At 46.4% G+C, this 22,405-nt stretch overlaps 1 protein-coding gene across 3 annotated transcripts in view; it reads right to left on the reverse strand.

Annotated features, from left to right (window-relative positions):
* The window catches only part of SOX5 (SRY-box transcription factor 5), a 738,693-nt gene that overhangs the window by 528,084 nt on the left and 188,204 nt on the right, over positions 1-22,405 (reverse strand). For 2 of the 3 annotated variants that reach the window (XM_084809162.1, XM_084809164.1), the window contains exon 2: positions 19,019-19,145. In XM_084809162.1, coding sequence (XP_084665288.1) covers positions 19,019-19,144 — 126 coding nt within the window. In that variant the 5' untranslated portion in view covers position 19,145. Of the gene's footprint in view, positions 1-18,913; positions 19,146-22,405 lie in introns of all 3 variants that reach the window. The other variant, XM_084809161.1, reaches the window with a different exon arrangement.

Below are 22,405 nucleotides of genomic sequence, written 5' to 3' on the forward strand. Positions count from 1 at the left end.
ACTACTCCCCCCGTCGAAATCCTCCCCAGACGGACCCTACCTGTTGCTGGCTGGTCTGGGTCCGTCCGCTGCTGCCATCCATCTGCTGCCCCAGACTGCGGCCGCAAATGGCGTCCGGCGTAGGGGACACCATTTGCGTCCTTGCTCTTGTCGGTGATAGGCTACGTAAATATTTACATAGCCTATAATGGCAAAGATCTTGATAGGCTATGCAAATATTTACGTAGCCTATTACGGCAAAGAGTAATATGCCATCTGCTATGCCATTTGCACCCCTGCTCTTTGCCATGATAGGCTATGTAAATATTTACGTAGCCTATCACCAACAAAAGCAGGGACGCAAATGGCGTCCCCTACGCTGGACAGCATTTGCGGCCGCAGCCCGGCAGCAGACGAAGTCCGGCTGCGGAAGGGCCCAGCTGGCAGCTCCGTGGACTTGCTGCAGAGCAGAGCAGGCCGGGCAGGATTCTGGGGGGAGGGATGGATTGCCTCACCCCCACCGTGGACGCCCCCAACCAGAATGGTAAGTGGGTTTTGTACGCCCCTAATTTAAAGACACAGGAACTCTGAAAAGCTGTGCTTGACCACGGTGGACAAGGTGGTTCTGCAACTAAATTTTATCACCCCCCAGTAAATAAATAAATAAATAAATAGATAAATAAATAAATAAATAAATCACAATAATCAGCTCTGGGGAAAACACACACACACACACACACACACTAGAGTATTACTCAGGAAATAGTGGAACTGGCTAACAAAACACCATGAGAATTAGGAATGTACGAAAGTCACTTACCTTTTCAAAGGGTGATATTCGCGGTGGGGGAGAGGTGCTCCATCCCTCCCCCCGAAATTTTCTCCGGCCGGCTCCGCTCCACAGAGATTATGTGGAGCTGCCAGCCGGGGCTGCATGCAGCCGGACATCCAGCCACTGGGCAGCCTGCAGGGACACAAATGGCGGCGGCTGTAGCCTCCGCCATTTGTGTCCCTGTATTTTGCTGTGATAGGCTATGTAAATATTTACGTGGCCTATCACGGCAAAAAACAAAACAAAACAGCAGATGCAAATGGCGGTGGCTATGGCGGCCGCCATTTGTGTCCCCCTTTTTTTGCCGTTTTAGTCTACATAAATATTTACGTAGCCTATTACTACAAAAAGAAAAAAGGGAACGCAAATAATAAAATGGCAAAAAGGGGACGCAAATGGCAGCCTCTGAAGCCGCTGCCATTTGCGTCCGCTGTTTTTTGTTTTTTGTTTGCCGTGATACATAAGTATTTATGTAGCCTATCATGGCCTCTGCAGGGACGTAAATGGCGTCCCTGCGTTAGCTGTGATAAGCTACATAATTATTTATGTAGCCTATCATGGCTATAATGAGGAAGCGAATGGCGGCCACAGACACGGCCGCCATTCGCAAGTCAGCACGGACGGCAGCAGGTAAGTGCTCTGTTTCGCGTGCCTTTCGTGGGGTGGGGGGGTTGGGGGCTTCATTCTGCCATGGATTTCGGGGGGCCGAATGCACTGGCATTTGGCCTCACTGAGATCTGTGGCAGAGTTCTCTGACATCCCTAATGAGAATGCTCCAAAAAGTGAGTCAACAAAAGGACAGCAATTCAAGGGAAAAGGGTGTTTGTGGAAGTAACCCTGGGCACTGGCTTCAATCCAAATACTTCCATTTACCTGGGCTGTAGAGCAGGCTCTTCTTGGTGAACCTTGTTGTGCACCTTCATTATATTTCCAAAGATACAATTAATTATTAACAGGATGATGACGCTGAATAATCAAAAGGATATCATGTTGCTGGAGTAATAGAAACAATTATTGGATGCAAAGCTTTTTAATTGGCCCTTGTTCCAAATTATCAGCAAGCATCCACGGCGACTTTCGCCTATATCCTATCTGCAGCTTGCAAACAGATAATCCTGTTTCCAGAGCTCTCTCCCCCCCGCCCCCAGGGCTGGCTTGAGCTTTTCAGAGCACAGGGAAGGGATGCTGAAGCAAAGCCCTCCTCCCACAGATAATGATAGCATTGTTTGGGGATCTGTGGCAAAGTCATCCCCAGTTAATTTAGACACAAACTCTAGTCAATTGCTTTATCTTGTGATGTTAGCTTCACAAGGTTCACAGAGATTGTTAGCCTTACTTAACATGAGGGGATGCCTCATCCACTCACATGTACACAGCACAGTATTGGCAAATGGAAAGACGGCACTGAACTTCGCAGTGATTTGGATGTAAGAGGGAGAAAAGAGAAAAGGAACCATTTCTGAAAACTCTTCATTGGCCGCACAGAACTGCCCTGTGGTTGTTTTCTCTTCCTCTCCCAAAGATCTTGTTAGCACAGGAAAGGGGCAATCAGTTAGATGTTGAAATTGGCCCAAAATGTGGTGATGGCGGTGTGTTTTGGGGGTGTTTGGGTACAGGATGTGCAGCCAATGTGCACAGCCCCTGGGTGCACAGCCAATGTGTCAGGATTTGGAGATCTCACCCTTTTACTCCAGATGGGAAATAACCTTCACTATGTGACTCACCATTGCAAATGCTAGTTAAAAAGTCCACTCAGGAGGCAGAGAAGCCCACCAGGAAATCCTCTGTGGAAAGTTCCCCCTGGTCAAGGTCACGTGGTTTGCTGAAGAAGTCCATGGCTGCATGGCTTTAATGAGGAATGACAGCAAGTTAAGACGTTGCCCATCCCAGCCCTGCTCAGCATACAATATGTGCTGAATCAAAACAGGGATTAGAGATCTTCATCTGGACCTCAAAGCATCTTTACCAGATGTTAACTTATCATGGTGTTCATGTAATCTATGTATTTAGGATTAGCTGTTCTGAAGACATTACCCAGGAAACAGAAGGAACTTGCCACAACAGATGTAATGTCTGCTGGGTTATAGCTATGGGGGAGAGCTCTGCAAACAGTGATCATGTATGAATTGTGAAAAGAGAGGAAATGTACCATCCAAAAGAGGGCCAAAGAGGATACTGATTTGCATAATGTGTGTGTGTGTGTGTGTGTGTATCTATATCTATCTTAACCTTGTGTGGAAGGCTGTGACCAGGTGACCCATGTGCCTGCTCAGTCTGCTGTCGAGGTGTGACCTGTTGATGGGCACCTTCAAGGCCCAGCTCTCCCTCCTGATGGTTCTTTATCTTTAAACCAGACTTGGACTGGGCAGCCCTTCACACAGGGGATTGTCCTCAGAGGACATGGGCAGCCTAGCTGTGAAGTCCTCACCCCTCTTAGAGATATTCCAGGGCCCTCCTGGAATGTCAGCTTCCTTTCATTATATTTTTAAGTAAGTCTGTACAAAGTTTACTTGTGAAGATGTAAGGAAACATATACATGCCGTATTCTACACAATGTTTCACTAAGATGCAATACGATTAAATTAATTTAAACATTTCGGGCTACCTGTATTTGTGTGCTGTCTGTTCTGCAATGATTCCACACACGCTTTATGTCCCATCATGACAACATCGTTGGCTATGGCGCAGATATGGTGCATGTGCTGCTGAAAATGACAGCCCCATGTCAAACCCACAAATCTCCTCATGATGTTGAAGTATAGTCACCCAGTTACCCCAATTATTCCCTGACCAGGGCACCCCGTGGTGCGGAGCAGGGAGAAGGGAATGCACAATGTGATGGAATTGTGCCTGAATGTTACACAGAGAGGGGGAGAGAGCTTGACACAGGACTGCCATTTTCAGCGGCAACCTCAAATTGAGCATGATATCAACACAGCCAAATTCCATTTCAGAGAAGCTCTATCATTCCAATGGGGGGTGGGGTGGGTAGGGCCAAAGGCAAAGGGAGCATCACCAAAGGCAAAGGGGCAATGACAAAATACCAATGCATTTTAGCTTAAAGATGTTGCTGCCAGTAATAGGGGGTCAGACTACACATTATGCTAACCACATAGTGTGTAGGTGAGCTTGGTAGTTTTACTTACTCTTTTATAGGTTTATGTGGCCCTCGCTCTGTGACAGGAGGATTAAACTTCCCCCCACTTATATTTCCCAGTGTTCCACCCCATGAGGAGTGGTGGAAAGAAGGGCTCCTCCCTCCTCATGGGGTTAACACCCCCTCCCTCCAAGGCTTGGAATTGGGGGGAGGGGTTGGAGGGAAGGTTTAATCCTCCCCTCTATCACACTCCTTTGTCCTCTCCTTTCGCAAACACTCCAGGAAAAAAAGCTTCAGGCCAACACTACTTTATTAGTCAACAACTAGCTTCTTTACAAATGCAGATTCCAGGAAACTCTCAGTCTGCGTAGAACTAGCTAATCCACACATCTATGAATATCAAAAGAAGATACGAAGTGGAAGTTAGAGACGTTGCCAGCAGTCTGGGCAAGAACTTCTCAGCCAGACTTGCTTTGCAGGGATGGCCCTCCCTTAGGGTGACTCCCTCCTGTGTTGGCTTCCATGTAGGGATGGCGGAGAATTCCACCATGGACCCCAATGAGGCCAGATTCAAAAGAATCCAGCCTCCGGAGTCTGTGGTGGAATGGAGCACTTGCCTCCGCTCCGCCTCCCTTCAGAATCCTCTTTGGCCAGATCTTCCCTGGCCGGCTCCGTATCACCAGGGATACGGCCACCATTGCTGTTCCACATCACTGGCTGAGGGCTCACTCCAGATGCAAATGGCGTAGCGGACGCCATTTGCAGCCATAAAGCTCTTAGATTAAGCTAAATGCAGCCATTTATGGCTGCATTTAGCTTAATCTAAGAGCTTTACTGCTGCAAATGGCATCCGCTATGCCATTTGCATTCGGAGTGAGCCCTCAGCCAGCAATGTGGCATGACGGCAGTTGCGGCCGTATCGCTGGCAATACGGAGCTGATGGCTGGCTCCATGGAATCACTGCAGAGTGGAGCTGGCCGAAGACGATTCTGGGGGGAGGGAGGGATTGCCTCCCTGCACGGGCAGATTCCCGGCCAGAATGACAGTTACGGAATCCACACATCCCTACTTCCATGAGGGGCCAACCTGGCAGAGTGTTTGAACCCCACCCCTAACTTTTCCTGCTTTGCTCTGTGATGGACACGAGTGTCCCACAAGTCATCCCCCTCACCCTCCTCCTCCTTTCCTTCTGAAACTTATGTTCTTATGGTGGAAGAAAGGGGGAGCCATTCCAGCTGGGCCATCTGTGTGTCAAGGTCTTGGGAAGAAAGTCATGTCATATCCGGGCTCCCCAGGGAGGGTGCCTCCCTCTGTTCTTGCTGTTCCCATTCAGATTCTGGATCTGAGCTGCCAGGCATCTCCCCAGGCTCAGATTCATTCCTGACCCCCTCCCAGTGTGTGGTGGTCCCAATCTGAATTGGGGCTGCACACACTTACACGAGAGTAAAAAAAAAAAGAGGTACGTCTCAGCTCCATGCTACATGATTAGTGTACTACTGTATAGTATAGTTTGGCCCTGAGCCTTAGAGGAGGTGTAGTTTGGGGGAGGGTGACAACTGAACTCACGCTGGGAAAGCACTAAACAATTGGTGGTCAGCCAAAAGGGGGTGGGGAAATGGAAAGAAGGTGTGGCCATCAGGGGAACCCCAGAGGGCTAGACTGGGACCCCCTGGGGAGGGAGTGGATTTGGCTCGTGAGACTGAGGTTTGTCACCTGTGATCTAGATGGACTAACAGACACATTGTCTCAAAGGACTAGGGATGGATGAAAGGGACTTACCTTGTCCCGCAGCTTGCTTCGCGGTGGGGGGGAGGCACTTCGGTTCTCCCCTGGAAGTTCAGGCAAGGGGGGGAGGCGCCCCATCCCTCGCCAGCGAAATTCAGGCCAGGGAGGAGCGCCCCGTCTCCCCGGCCACGAAAAAAAAGTAAAAAAAAATGGGGCGCCGCCATTTGCATACGCGCTTTTTTTTCCCCCCCAAAGTCACCCGTGATAGGCTACGTGACGATTTACGTAGCCTATCACGGCTGACTTTGGAAATCTAGCCGTGATAGGCTACGTAAATCATCACGTAGCCTATCACGGGTGTGTGTGTGTGTGTGTGTGTTTACTGTACTTCTTTATTTTGTAATTGCGGCAGCGGCAGCCGGTCGAGAGACTGGCCGCCGCCCCTGCCCCCACCCCTGCCGAAACGCCGCCGAAACGCCGCCGGGACCCACCGCCGAGAGGGACATTCGCCGAAGCTAAGTCCCATCCCGGGAGGGGGCGGGGGGGCCGGCGGAGAATTTCCCCAACACTTTCAGGGGGCCGAATGTGTCGGCACTCGGCCTCCCGAAAATTCGTGGAGAAATTCTCCGCCATCTCTACAAAGGACTGTAGTCACATCCACAATGTGGGCAAGGACATACTCTCTCTGTCCTGTGGCTAGGGATGGGGGAGAATTTCTCCTCGAAACTTCGGGGGGCCGAGTGCCAACGTATTCGGCACCCCAAAGTAGTTTCGGGGAGAAATTCTCCGCCCCCCGCCCTCCGCCCCCCCCCCCAGGATGGGACTTACCTTTCCCGAATGTCCCTCCCGGCAGCAGGTCCCGGCGGCGGTTCGGCAGGTCTTCGTCAGGGGCAGGGGTGGCAGCCGGTCTTTCGACCAGCTGCCGCTGCCGCCATTCCAATAAAAGTAAAAAAAAAACAACCACCCCCGTGATAGGCTACGTGATGATTAACATAGCCTATCACGGCTAGATTTGCAAAGTCAGCCGTGATAGGCTACGTAAATCGTCACGTAGCCTATCACGGGGGCGTTTTTTTTTTTACTTTTTATTTCGCGGCCGGGCGAGGCGAGGCGCCTCCTCCCCGGCCTGAATTTCGGCCAGGCGAGGCAGGAAGCCTCCCCCCCGGCCTGAACTTCGGGGGGAGCAGCGAAGCGCCTCCCCCCCACCGCGAAGCAAGCTGCAAGACCAGGTAAGTGGCTTTCGTGCACCCCTACCTGTGGCCCATTCAGCCTATTCTCACTGACTTTCACGGGTCAGGAAAAAGAAAAAGATCTACCACAAATTAAGAGATTAAAATACTCCAATGGATTTCAAGATGCACGTTTCCACCTCGTTGGTTTGTACACAGTTGTTCACCTGCCCCAAGTGAATCGGGCGTTTGCTCTTGTTGACACGAGAGGTTCAAACACAAATATTTTCTGGCATGAAGTCATTCAATTGTCCCCCCCTCCCCTCAGGTGTGCACCTGCATGGCTGGAAACAATGGAAAAGATATGGTTCCCAACACATTTATAAAACAAGGTGTTTGCTTTGCAGGTGATTATTTTCTGCTTAACTGATTCCAAATGACTCCCTTAAAAAACACCAGAGCTGCATACAGAGTTGCTCCTCAGCAACACGCTGCCAACCAACCCCACCCTTGCTCACCAACTGGTTTGCCCTTGTGGGCTCTGAACTTTTCAGTCACCCATAACATGGTACTGCGGGTGCTTGCTGTGGCTAGTCTAAGGCACTGCATGGTATTGTTTTAAGTCCATCATTATATTCCCCACCACTACCCCGCGTTGTAACACAGACAACTTTGAAGACCAGTGGTGAACATATCACATTGTGACCTTCTTCTGTCTGTCTGTCTGTCTATCATCACAAATTAATAAGAGGTTGGTGATTTGGTTTGGAGAGACATTTCCAGAGCCAGGCCAAGATGGTGGACGTCTTTACACAACTCTAGTCCTAGAAGGCACATTCTCCACTTCAACAGCCTGGATGTGGAGTTCAACAATGGCTTGAACTGGATATGGGAACCTGAAATGTAGCAATAAGAAAATGTAGTCTAGTATCAGGGCTGGGATCAGGGGCAGGCATCACTGGGCACCTGCCAAGGCCCGCATCCCTTAAGAGGGCCCGTTGTTAACCTTGGGAGCCTCCTGGCCCAGCTGCTGTTGCTGCTCCTCCTCCTTGCTGTTAAGGCTTGTTGACCCACACTCTCCAAGCATGCAGTTACCAGAGCAAGGAGACAGAGCAACGCCTTTCATTGGCCTTGCACTCTCCCTGAGCAGTTGTACAGACTGGGTCCAGAGGAAGAGCGCAAGTGAATGGGCAACAGGGACAACAATGAGGAGAAGGTGGACCCACTCAGGCAGAGACCCACTGAGGGCATCTCACCTGAGGGACCCCCAAAACGTAAAGCCAGCCCTGTCCAGTACTGACCAGGCCAAGGTCTAGTATATCATCCCATACAGCCTGCCTACAGGGGCCACTGTAGGGATGCACGAGGGATTTGATATTTGCAAATTGTGATATGAACTGCCTGATATTCACCTTCCAGACAAATGTGCAGATCAGAACTTGGGACAAATAACACATGGGATTTAAGATATAGACTGCATCTGCCTCTCTGCTCTGGGAGATTTGTGTGTGTGTGTGTGTGTGTGTGTGTGTGTAAGGGTGACATTCATGGGAGTCCATGGTTAGGGAGGGGAGGGATAAATTTCCCCTCCCTATATGCTGTGATCTTGAGAAGAACTGTTCCCACCCTGTGCCTCTAATTTGTTAAAGAAAAGCTGGAGATGTAGCTGCAGGCTACGTATTAAACATGATGTGTAGTTTGCCCTTAAGTATCCACTGGCTTTCACCCCTCCTAAATGTTCTGACACAATTCCAGGCTAAAAGAAAGTGTCCACATGCTTTTAAAATGCATGCTTTGAGAGAGAATACATTTAAAATGCATTTTAAATGTAAATGGTGGTGTGGGTTAATGTGGAAATGAGAAGGAACAGGTTCATGGGGAGGCACCTATGACAAAGTGACACAGACCTGAAATAGAATGATTCACCCATCCTTGGGGCAATTATACTCCTGTTTCCTTTGCCTGAAAAAGGTTCTAAGGCCCACAGGCCCACAGTTCCCACTAGGTTTCACCTTCCACTAGGTTTCACAGTATGTTTCACCTTCCCTTTTGTAAGTTTCTCACATCCAGTTCAAGCCATTGACCTCCAGGCTGTTGAAGTGGAGAATGCGACTTGTAGGTCTAGAGTTTGATAAAAACATCCACCATCTTGGGTAAAAATGTCCACCATCTTGGATAAAACTGTCCACCATCTTGGGTAAAGATGTCCACCATCTGGGGTGAAGATGTCTATCGTCTTGGGTAAAGATGTCAACCATCTTGGCCTGGCCCTGGAAATGTGTCTCCAAATAGCCAACTTCTTGTGATTTTGTAATTGGATCCAGGCTGTGGCATGAGGGGTTTTAGTCAGTGCAATTCAAAATGGATACTGTAGAATTGCGAAAGGTGCAAAAAGGGGGAGATGGGAGAATGAGCAATGTTCAAGATCACTGAGGATCTCTGTTTTCTACCTTGATTCTCACTTCATTCTCACTCCCAAATATGAATGTCTTCCCCACCCCAAACAAGAAAAGTTCAGAAAAAAACCCTGAAAAATGTGCACTTTCCCAAGCATGCAACCAAAATGCCAACTTTTCCACCATAGGTTAAAGCATGAACATGCATGGGGGGGGGGGATGCACTTTCAGAAATGTGCACTTGGACAAGAGTGCACTTTCAGATGTGAATGAAAATTCAGAGAATTGCAAAAAAAATTCCCAAACAGTATACTCCTGTTCACATTTACGGTTGTGTGAGTGGGTAATACTTGCATGATTTGTGATTAGGAATGAAATTCTTTTACACCTCTTTCTGGTGTAAAGACCTCCTACCTGTGCCCACTAGGCCCAGAAAAGGGCAACCCAAATTATCGATTTGATTAAATGATGGAAATTAGGGCCGAAACAGATATTACTTCAAAGAGGTTTCTAGCAGCTACATCTCCCTCCCCACCTTGTTTTTACTATAGAGTAAGCGCAGGGAGCCTGATATGGATTGGGGACCCTAGTGACCACAGGTAGGAGGAGGTCTTTAACTATGCATTATGGGCTCAATCTAGATCACAAGGGGTGCACCTGCAATTTCTATAAGAAAATAGTGGTCTGCTTTAGCCTTCACTGGTACAAAATAATGTTTATGTTAGGAAGAACTGCGCACAACTAGCATGTATTAGGATAAATAAGCACAAAAATGTGAACTTAACAACAAAAAAACTCCTCAACGTTTGGGATGAACTGAATTTAAGACTGGAAAAATGAGAAAAGGAGAGAGACTGAAATTGACCGATTCATCCATCCCTAGCTAATAGTAGCTCAGGGAGAGGATCTTATTGGGGCTGGGGGGGGGCACTTTCCTTGCACCACAGCCCAATCAAGAAGGGAGTCCCTCTGGCTGGTTTTGTGAGCAGCTCTAAAATAAGGCTGCTGCATATTTTTCCTCAGAAGGGAAAATACACAGTGGCAGAGTATATGCCTTGTGTGTAAAAGGTCCCAGGTTGGCCATCTGGTACCTTAAATGAAAAGGACCTCTGGTACCAGGACAGAGAAAGGCTCTCAGAAAGTCACAGCCAGTTGGAATAGAGACAGTGTTGTATAGTGGTTAGAGTATCAGACTAGAACTGGGGAGTTCCAGTTCCAGATTAAAAAATCCACACTTAGCCATGATCTTCTCTGTGTGACCTTGGGTCAGCCTCTCCCTCTTAGCCTAACCTACCTGACAGGGGTGCTGTGAGGATTTCTGCTCCCTGCAGGAAGGTAGGATATGCATGCAATAAAACAGTGTGAGGCAGCCTCATGCCAAAATGAAATTACAGTACGAGCAATGAAGGTGTGCTACATCATTTCTGCTCTTGCTCAGTGCCTTGTTTATTCAGGCAGCCCCAGCGGTAATTTTGTAAGACAATGTAAGTGCATATACTGAAAGGTAGAAGTATCAAACTCCCGTTTGTAAGCCTGAAATTATATGTATGGAAACAGCTTTCAAGTGCTACTTTAGTGATGACATTTAGTGCAACAATGTTTGCAACAATGTAATTCCATCATAAGATAAATATCAATTTAGCATGGGGGAAAAATAGACATTGAAACAAGACAATTGCAAACTTTTATCGCCATTATTTGCTTCATTTTGATGGAACTGGCCTTGTTCAGGAACCTGATCCGCCTCTTGTAGAAACAACAGCGTAAAGCTTAAACTGTGAAATTGTGTGTGTGCGTCGAGTGTACGCAGAAGTGCATAATTATGCTGCGTCCTAACTATGCCTTCTTGCCATGCTGCACATATGGCATCTAAGCAAGCTGTATCTGAATCTTTGCAAATCTATTCACCGTGCTATTTAAGCAGAGCACATTCCACATCGTTCAAAAGTAATTACACTTTTGTCTAGAGTGTAGGAGACGGCTTTCCCCAAACAATGAAAATTCTCATTATTAGAGCTGGCACAATAACTATACTGGTGTTCACAACACTCTGCATTGTCCCATCACAATTACAGAAGAAGAAGAAGAAAAAGAAAAAAATCTATCCTAAGCTAGGTGCACAAAAGGTACACTGGAAATTTACATTCCTCCCCCACAACTGCTCTGTATTAAAAAAGCAAAAACAAAGCGGGGGGGGGGAGCTCTATTATATATGCATAGAGCCAATGTAGCAGGGTGGCTAACACAGAAATGCCACCCTCCAAATTTCAACCTTGCCTGTGCTATGAACTAGCAATGTGGATTTTGGTAACCCCCTTTCTCTCAGCCTCAGCCCCCATCTTCAGTATAGGGGTAATAATTTTGGTCTACCTTATAGGGTTATGGTTACAGATGGACTAATGTGTCAGTTTTGGGGTCTCTCAGTTTTCCAATCTTATTTATTTGTTAGATTTGTATGTTGTCCAATCGGCAGTTTAAAATAATCAAACCAAACCAACAAACCAACAAAATAACCAAATAAAACATGAAACAATAACAGTATCAAAGTAATACAATATTGAACATAAAAAACCATTCAATTAAAAACAAAATCAAGGAACCAGCAGTAAACTTAACAATCGGAGAAAGAGATTAAATATAAAATGCCTACTGGAAGAGGGAGGTCTTAACCTGGCATCTAAATATATACAGTGAAAACGACAGGCAGATCTCCCTGGAAAGGTTGTTCCACAGACGGGGGGCCACTACAAAGAAGGCTGTTTCCCTGGGAGCCACCCATCACACTGTTGTAGCTGGTGGCACCCAGACAAGAACCTCTGAAGATGATCTTATCAACTGGCCAGAAACATATGGGAGAAGGCACTCCTTCAGGTAGAATGCTCCTAAGCCACAGACTGGCCCAAATCTTCAATTTGTTTCATCCTGGTTCTGCACCAGTTTACAACTTTTTTAAAAAAGTCTGCATGAAAATTCATATGAATTGCATGCATACTTCTAATATAAGCACTTCTGTTTGCAATCTTGCCTATTATTTTTTACAAGCAGCTTTGCCTTATGTAATGCTTCTTTGTACATTTCTTTCCACTGATGTATGTCTCTTTGCATGTACTTTCCTTTTATATATATGCAGTTGTGAACACAATTGTCCTTTGGAGAATTGCATTGCAAATAATGAAGGGCAGTTGTGTTTCATTTCTCTTGTTGATTCGAAAAGTGCAGATCTGGTAAGTTCTTACCCAAAGGCAAATTGAACAAACTTCACCCTCATCCCTAATTTACTTAAATCAACAAAAAAAAAAAATCCTGCTCACCTTTCAAGAAGCTCAGGGTGGCATAAAAGGCTCTTGCTTTTCCCATTTTATCTTCACAACAATCCTGTAAGGTATTTCTGGGACCAAAGTCCCTTCCATATACTTTTCCCCACATGCCCCATCCACCACCTGCTTCAGATTCCATGGTGGTCTGAGGCCAGGTGGGAGGCAGCAAGGAGTAGGGCCTTTTAGGTGGTGGTACCCACCCTTTGGAAAGTCCTCCCAGTTGAGATTTGTCAAGCCCCAACACTTTTTGGTTTTATATATGTCTACTCAGATGTTAAGCCCCATTGAGGTCAACAGGACTCAGTCTCCAGTATGGGTGCATGGGATTGTGTCCTAGGTCATCTTGAGCCTAACATACAGGGAAAGGTATAAAGTTTAACAAGACTGAACTAAGAGAGGGGAGAGAGAAAGAGAGAGAGAGAGAGAGAAAGAAAGAGAGAGAGAGAGAGAGAGAGAGATAAAGAGAGAGCGGAGAGGGGGATACTTTACATAAGAACATAAAAAAAATCAGAAGAACCATGCTGGATCAGGGTCTATGTAGTCCAGCATTCTGTTCACACCATGGCCAACCAGTTGTTGACCAGGAACCCACAAGCAAGGCATGAGTGCAACAGCACTATCCCACCCATGTTCCCAAGCAACTGGTGTACATAGGCTCACTGCCTCTGGTACTGGTAGCACATAACCATCAGGACTAGTAGCCATCAATAGCCTTCTCCTCCATGAATTTGTCCAGCCCACTTTTAATGCCATCCAAATGGGTGGCCATAGGGATGTACGAAATGACTTATCTGTTTCGTTTCGTGACATCCGCAATGGGGGGGAGGCGCTCCGTCCCTCCCCCCGAAATCCTTGCTGGCCGGCTCTGCTCTGCGGTGATGCTGCAGAGCCACCAGCTGGGGCAGCCCACAGTGACATCTGGACACTGCTGGGCTGCGCAGGGACACAAATGGTGTCCCTGAGTTAGCTGTGATAGGCTACGTAAGTATTTATGTAGCCTATCATGGGAAAAATCGTGAAGTGAATGGCGAACGGCACCAAGTAGGTGCTCCGTTTCACGTGCCTTTCACGGGGTGGTGAGGGGGGGCTTCGTTCTGCCACGGATTTTGGGGGGCCGAATGCACTGGCATTCGGCCTCACTGAGATCCGTGGCAAAATTCTCCGCCATCCCTAGGTGGCCATCACTATATCCTGTGGTAGTAAATCCCATAGTTTAATTCTCCACTGTGTGAATAGGGATGGCAGAGAATTCCACCACAGCCTCCTGAAATCTGTAGCGGAATGAAGCCCCCCCCCCACCAACCCCTGTGAAAGGTGCACAAAACGGAGCACCTACCTGGTGCTGTTCGCGCTGCTTTGTGAATGGCAGCCACATCTGCGGCCGCCATTCGCTTCACAATTTTTCACCATGATAGGCTATGTAAATGCTTAACATAGCCTATCACGGCTAATGCAGGGACGTCATTTGCGTCCCTGCGGAAGCCGTAGGCTATGTAAATATTTATGTAGCTTATCACGGGGAAAAAAAGGGAACACAAATGGTGGCCACCGTAGCTGCTGCCATTTCCGTTCCCTTTTTTTCCACCGTGATAGGCTTTGTAAATATTTGCGTAGCCTATCATGGCGAAAAAAGGGATGCAAATGGCGGCAGCTATGGCAGCCGCCATTTGCGTCCCTGTGCAGCCCAGCAGCCGGATGTCGCTGCAGGTGACCCTGGCTGGCAGCTCCATGGAGTTGCCGTGGAGCGGAGCCAGCCGGCGAGGATTTCGGGGGGAGGGACGGAGCATCTTCCCCCCACCGCAGATGTCATGAAACGAAACAGGTAAGTCATTTCATACATCCCTATGTGTGAAGAAGTACTTCCATTTATCTGTCCTGAATCTCCCACCAATCAGTTTCATGGTAGGACCACATTGGGTTCTAGTATCTTAAGAGAGGAAGAAAAATATCTCCCTATCCACATTCTCCACACCATGCATAATTTTGTAGACCTCTATCATGTCTCCCCTTACCCTCCTTTTTTCCTAACGAAACAATCCCAGCTGTTGTAACCTTCGCTCATAGGGGAGATGCTCCAGCCCCTTGATCATTTTTAGTTGCCCTTTTCTGCACTTCTTCCAGCTCTACAATATCTTTTTTTTAGGTGTGGTGACCAGAACTGTACACAGTATTCCAAGTGTGGTCACACCATAGATTTGTATAAGGGCAGTACGGTTTGGGCAGTTTTATTCTCAATTCCTTTCCTAATTATGCCTAACATGGAGTTTGCCTTTTTTTACAGCAGCCACACGCTGGGTTGACATCTTCATTGAGCTGCCCACCTCAACCACAGCTCACCCCAACCCCAGCTCACCCCATTCATTTATTCATAGGATTATCAGCATAGTTCAGTTCTTTGGCACTAGAGATACATAAGAAATGTGTTTCAGTTCATTTTTGATCAGGATTTATCCAGGTCACACCTTCTGGACCGAACATGGACTCAGACACAATCTGCAGTCTAAGTCCATACATTTCCGGGCTTGCTATGTGATGGGCAACAGCATGCATACATTTGAAAAAATAAATGTGCATAGATAAAAGTATACTTCTGAAAAACACGCAGAAATGCACTGTATTCAATGGGAGAAGAATGTGTACATTTCAAAGAGGTGCACAACTGATGTGTACATTTGGAAAAATACACACGAAAATACACAGGGGTTTTCATGCAGAATCCCCTCTCCCAAAGCTCACACTCTGATATGGAGTCCAGTGAATGAGCTTCGAGTTCAGGTTTTGCTGATTCCCACATCCTTATTTGGCAGAAGCAAGAAAATATGGTGCAAACATAGTCCAAGACACCCCACATTTACTAAAGACACCTGAAAAAGAGATGTATGCTTCCCTGGAAAGGAATGGCATGCAATGTGCCCCCAAATAGTTAAGGTAACTTTGCCTATTAGCTAGATTCCTCAGTAGCAGTCGAGCTAGTAAATCTATACCACATAAATGGGTAAACTCAGGCTCGGACTGGGAAGAGCGCAGGGGATACCAGAGGGAGGGAGTGGGGTAAGTGTCCCAGAGGAAGTAGCTTGTCTTCCTCTCCCAACTCCTTCCTTCCTTCCTTCCTTCCTTCCTTCCTTCCTTCCTTCCTTTATTTCAGACATCTTAACATTGGGAACAAATCTTGCCCCCATTCAGAAATGCACTCTCCCTGCTCTGCCCCCCCTCCATTATATTTTTGGTGTGCCACAACTTGGAGTGGGGGAATTTCTGATCGCAGCCACCAATAGGTATCTTTGCTCACAGAACATAAGCTAGCAAAGTAGATAATAGGATATTGCTTTCTCTTTCATTCTCATTGATTCTATGCATCCTCTTCGTTATAAGATGACTTCACATGCAGAGATGCTCTCTCTCTCTCTCTCTCACACACACACACACACACACAGCCACCTGGCACGTTATTCTTCTCAAAAGGTACTTCACCCAAGAAAGAAGATTATCAGCACTCCATATTTGCTCTGAAGTGGTAAACAGTTTGGTTTAACCCTTGGTTTGCATGCAGAAAAGAGGGGGAAGCCCCATATTGTAAAATGTTCCAATATTTTTTCCTGCCAGAATTGTGTGTGTATGTGTGTGTGTCTCCTGAAAATAAATAAATCAGCAACACAGTTCGTTATTTTAAAAAAGAACCATCCCCCAAATATTGGGTGCTTCTGCAAAGATGCTGGGTGCTTCTGCACATATGTTGGGTGTTTTAATCTGCCCTCAGCCAGCATGGCCAGTGGTCAGGTATTATGGGAGTTGTAGTCTAAAAATATCTGGAGGGCACCAGGTTGCTTACCTATGCCCCAGTAATACTGATCCAATTAAAATTGGACACCCCCCCCCCCAGCATTCCCCATAGCTTGCATTTTTAAGGCCTTTCTCACCTGCCTGCAGCAAAAGGCAGTTAGGCTAGGAAGTACAATGGAGAGGGCCTTTTCAGTGGTGGCCCCGCACCTCTGGATTCAGTTTCCATCAGGGATTTGTCAGTCCCCTTCTATGCAGGTCTTCAGGAAGGCTCTGAAGACCTACTTCTTTTCGCTGGCCTTTCCATAATCTGTGGGCAGTAGTGTTTTTTTTGCTGTTATCAGATGTTATAGTGGTTCTTTATACTATTGTATTGAACGTTAATTGCATTTCTATTTGTGCTATTTTTTCATCTTGTATGCCACCTTGGGAAGGTTTTACCTTGAAAGGTGGCCCAAAAATAATTTGAAACAAAATATTTATTGTTTTAAAGAAGTAAACTATCTGAAGCTACCAGGTCTGGACACTGTTGGCAGCAGATAGAGTTGCCTAATTTTGAACCAGCCCCTGCAGCTGTGACTTTGACAACAGTTTTATCTGCAGGAATTAAGAGACAATGATGCTTAGCTCCATGCCATGAAAAGCTTCTTCTCCAAGATAGAGTTTGTTTGCTTCTAGTCTGCTGCAACCCAACAACAACACTTCAAAATGAGGTTAGCCAGCTCAACACATTATTTTATGGTTCTCTTAAAAGGTTGACATCGATTGCTGCCACCTGTTATAAAGGAGCCAGTGTGGTGTAGTGCTTAGTATATTATACTGGGACTTGGGAGATCTGGGTTCCCGTTCCCACTCGGCCATGAAGCTCACTGGGTGAGTTTGGGCCAGTCACTGACTCTCAGCCTAAGCTACCTCACAAGGATGTTGTGAGGATAAAATGGAGAGCTGAAGGACCATATAAGTTGCCTTGAGTTCCTTGGAAGAGGGGAAACGGCAGGATGCAAATGTGATAATGAGTAAATAAGAACAAAATTCCCAAAACCCAGATAATATGTGGAAAAGAAACACAGCACCTCAAGATCTAGATTAATAGGGGAGTTAGGGATGTGCAAACCCACCCCCGTCTGGGTTCTCCGGGCACCCGTCCAGCCCCTGTCCTCGCTTCCCATTCCCAGACCGCGCTCAGGCCCCTCCCATGTTCGGAGGGCAGTCTGCACTCACCCCGGTGGCCTCATCGAGCTCTGTGGTCACCATTTTTTGAAAAATAAAATGGCGATTGCAAAAGCGTGCATATTTGAGTTGCGCGAAAATGCGCATTTTCACAAAATGCACATTTTTGTGCATGAGCAAGTATGCACATCTTTGCCATCACTATTTTATTTTTCAAGGAATGGCGACCACAGAGCTCAGTGACAACGAGGCTGCCTGGGTAAGTATGAGCCACTCACTGAGTGTGGGCAGGGGGTGAGAGGGGGCAGGGGCTCAGTGAGAGGGGCTCCGGGCTGCAGGCAGGGTTTTTTTTGCTGGATTCCTGGATGGAATCAGGCGCCCGCACTCCCCCCAAGGTGAGTAGACAAGGAAGGAGGATTAGTGAAAAGTGTGGATGCTCTTGGATAGGCCTTTAGCGTTGCCAGCCTCCAAAATGGTCAATTTGTTCATTGCCTTTTTGAAGGTACAAGTGGGACCTGCAAAAGAATGCTTCCATGTGCCGCGCTCCTGTTCATGATTAATAAGCCAGCCATGCCCTTTCCAGGATTCCTCATTCCATCCTTCCCCATCACCCCAGTTTTCTCCTGTCTCTCCCCCTCCCTCTGCCGCTACCTCAAGAGTCAATCAGCATTCTGTATTCAATGAGCATCCTCAGTTCTAATTGAGCTGTTTGTGGGGTTTGTTCCCCACTTAGGTTGGTTCCCCCTGAAGATCATTTGAGATTGAGGCTCCCCCCAAGCCTGCTGACATCTCCCTTTTTGTGTGAAGGTGACGGTGTTGCTGTTTTGGCTACATTAGGATACCCACTCTGAGAATGAGTTCACAATTAGTATATGTAAGTTGGTAGGAAAAATGCAAGAATCAGTTGTACCTCTGCAAACCTCCAGAAATATCTCATCTGCAAGTCGCTAATATGTAAATTGCATTCAGAACTCCGTCCCCCCTCCCCTGCTGCTGCCACTGATTCATTTTCTTTTAGATCTGCCCACAGGTGAGATCTGAGTGTTAGCGATTCACACATTATATCTGTTTTGATGGGCATGCCAAGGTGCAAGTCATTTTGGCCACCACCCAGAAAGTCTGTGTGTGGAAGTGTTTTTTAAAAAAATGTTGATTGACTTATTTGAGGGTTTATTAAACTGCTTTTCAACTGAGTAGGACGTAACAAGAAAGCTGGAGATAAACTGGAGGACTGATAAGGATGATGTTTTGGTCCTTGATGGAATGATTTGCTGTTTGAAGAAGGGGCGCCAGAAGGAAAGCGGTCCATTTAGGTCAAAGTTTTCCCATTATTGTGATGTGTTCCGTACATGTGATGGCAAAACTGCGTGCTGTACAAAAGGAGAGGTCTTTAGATGCCAAGCTATTGTGGAGGCAAAGAGAAAGCACAATAGAGCTTGGAGGAGACCTACCATTGTGTTTTGCTGAGAGGTGGGAGTCCTATGGCCGCAAAGCTCTTGCGTCAGCAGAGAAACCGGCTGAAATTCCTCAGAATGAGGCTTGTTGGGAAAACTCACATGCAAAGGAAGGTGAAAGGGTGGGAGCCCGTCACTCTCCTCTTCTTCCACTTTCTGTCTGCTTGTCACCATGGCTACCTCTCCATCTGCTTCCCCATACGGAGAGGCTGGTCGCTTGGAAGACATCCTACAAGGAACAAAAGAGGAGAAAATAATGAAACCTCCACATAAATCCTTAATGCCGTCATTGTGTGGTTAGGGGCCATTGTAACAGAAATGCCTTTTTTGTGCTGGCGGAGAGCAGGAAACCATCCAAATACCACTGCAAAGCGTACACAATCAGGAACAATTGCCAAGCAGGTAGCAACAGAACAGTGACTGTTTGTTGTGAGAATAATACACTAATATAGCCCTCTCTTGTATGCTGGCTTCTTAAACACATTCACAAGGGGTGGGGGGAAATTACCTAAGAGCACAACATAATGAAATGTGGCTCCATTTTATTTTATATGTGGGGTGGGTAGGCAGGGAGAGAAAAGTAGGTTCTTTTCTCATTTTTAACACTTTGGAAGAGCTTGCAAAATACAGAACATTTGTCCAGTGTACATGGCCACTGACTTGCTCCTTACCCACTCCTGGGGTGGGGGTGGGAGGGAAATCAGCACATTTTTGGTGTGGATGTGAAAGGAAAACATAATACTGTGCAGCTCAAACTTTTGTGTTGCTGAAAGCTTGTCCCAGCATCGCTTGCCATTCTATGCACACTAGGGATGCTGGAGAAATTCGAGACGGACTAAAACGAGCTTGAATTTCTAAGCATCCAACCTTAGGAATCCTCTTCAGAGCGGCCCCCTCAGGCCGCGTGGAGTCTGTGGACTTTCGGATGATTTTTTTTTTTTTACTTTCCCAAAATTTATGCATATATATTTGAAGGAAAATATGTAAGTTTCTGCTGAGGAAACGTTGAATGGAATGGGGGAACAATACGCTAAATGTTATGTACCGAAGTAAATTATGTAAATGCTTACATAAATACTTACATAATTATTTGCAGATTTTTCTGCACAATGAAAAAAAATAATCTGCATCCGTCTGTGGATGACGGAACAAAAGACACCTGGCAATCCGCGAAACACAGACAGAGTGGATTTTACACAGTCCATACACCCCTAATGCACACACACACACACACACGTGTGTGCGCGTGCGCACATGAATCTCACTGATTACAATGAACACTAAAAGGCCGTTCACACTTCAATGTCCATTGACTGTAGCATCACTCAATGACTTGCACATGTGAATCAGCTATTGCAGGGAGAACTTCCATATCACCCAAGGTCAGCTTAAACACATGTTTCAGTCGAGAGAGGTCACAGTCACCCATTCAGTTGGGACGCTTCAAAGTGTTGAGCGATCAAGTGATATGCAAGCCATTTGACACAACCCTATTTATGTCAACATGGCCCGGGACTGTGTTTCAACCACCCAGGAGTACCATGCCACAAGGCCCATGCTCCAAAGAGACCGCTGGTGCCAAGGGCTGGTAAAATGGTGGTCTGTATGGCTTACGTGACCTCCATATAAGTGACTGAACAGGGTAGATGTGTGACCTAAATGGATTTAAAAAATTTGTTCCCCAACTTCCTTCCATTTAACTCTTTGAGGTGGCTTACAAACATGAATCAATACAATATAAAGCGCTGATGATTATGAAAGAAAATAAACCAACAAGTGACCAAATAAAAGAATACAGCATACAAATAAATAAATAAAATAAAGTAGCTAAGGGTAGATGCATATTAATTTGTCTTTAATGATGAAAGCAGACAGGACAGACTGAGCTAGGTGTTTGAAAGGTAATAAGGACACCCCCAGGTGAATGTGCTTAGAGAGGGAGTTCTACAATTACGGCACCACCACAGAGAAGGCCTCACCTATACTCTAATCTCAGAAGATGGGGGGCATTTGAAGGAGAGCCTTTAATGCTGATCTTAGCTGACGGGGAGCTTCATATGGGAGCAGATATATCCTTTAGATCCTTTAGCCCCAGACTATTTAGGGTTTTATAGATCAGTGTTAGTGTTTTAGATGTCATTGTGGGCTTGTTGAAGGGAAATAGGATAGATACATAGATAGCAGAGATGCGCACCGACTCCCAGTTTTGGCCTGGACTGCAGTTTGGCACTTTGGAAAACAGCCTGACTCTGCTCGGACAGTCAGAGGCCATCCTCTCTAAACCCATGTGGAGATTCAGAAATCTGAGGCATCATACTTCCAACTGACTATCATGTGATTTTTTTTTAAAGGCTATTACCTTTTATTTATCTTGGTAATAACTGGATATTTGCAAGCCTAGTAGCCCCTTAAGAGGGGATTACACCTTTTATTTTAAGGAAAATAACTGACCTGTACACTACTCTCTGCATCTAAGAGCCTCTTCTGGGAGCCTCCTCTGAGGAAGGCTCAGAGGGCAGCAACAAGGGAGAGGGCCTTTTCAGTGGTGGCTCCCCATTTATAGAATAATCTCCCTGGTGAGGCCCGCCTGGCACCAACATTGTCATCTTTTCAGTGCCAGGTTAAAACTGCCCTCTCCTCTCAGGCATTTGGCAGCATATAATGCGTCTCTTGATTATCTCTGGCTGCCTGTTTTAAATTGTTTTAGATATATATTGTTGTTGTACACATTATTTGTTTTATGTCATTATGTGAATGGTTGTTATATTTTATGTAATTTATTTTAATGGTTTGTAATTTTTGTGAACCACCCAGAGAGCTTCGGCTATGGGGCGGTATAGAAATACAATGAATGGATGGACGGATGAATGGATAGATGGATGAATGGATGAAAATAGTTGCAGCGGGAGTTGTGTGGCATATATATATATATATATATATATGCGCCACACATTTCTTGAAAAGAACTGCTAATAATCTTTCTATTTCTTGGCAGAATTGGGTGAAAACTGCAGGGATCGTTGCTGCTTGTAAGGGGATCAACACTGACAAGTTTGAGATGAATAGGCACAGCGGGGTTATGTGAGAGCAGCCTTGACATTTTGAGGGTATCCCAAATAGGGCACACTTATGTCCCCCAGATTCCTTGTGGACCCTTCTTATGAAAATGGCAGACAGCCTAGAGGTGTCCCTAAGTAAGTGTTTCAGAAAAAAAATAGGTGCAGTGGTTCATGTGGAAAGGGAATTTGGGGGGTGGGGTGGGGGAGGGGAAATGATTCACTTCCTCTCCCCTGATTTTTGGGGGGCAATTTCTATGAAAATGGCACACATCATAGAGATGTCCTCAGGCAAGAAATCTGCAATGCTTCCGAAAGATAGGTGCAGTAGCTAGGGAGTTATGATGACTGGAAATGAGTTTACGTTTTCTGTATTGTGAAGCCTGGTGGTGTTGAAAAAATGTCTATAGCATGGCCCCATCCTTGCCTGCCC

This window comes from Heloderma suspectum, chromosome 7 (assembly GCF_057233095.1).
Source record: "Heloderma suspectum isolate Gila_16-S chromosome 7, 16-S_ref, whole genome shotgun sequence".
Classification (NCBI taxonomy): Eukaryota; Metazoa; Chordata; class Lepidosauria; order Squamata; family Helodermatidae; genus Heloderma; species Heloderma suspectum.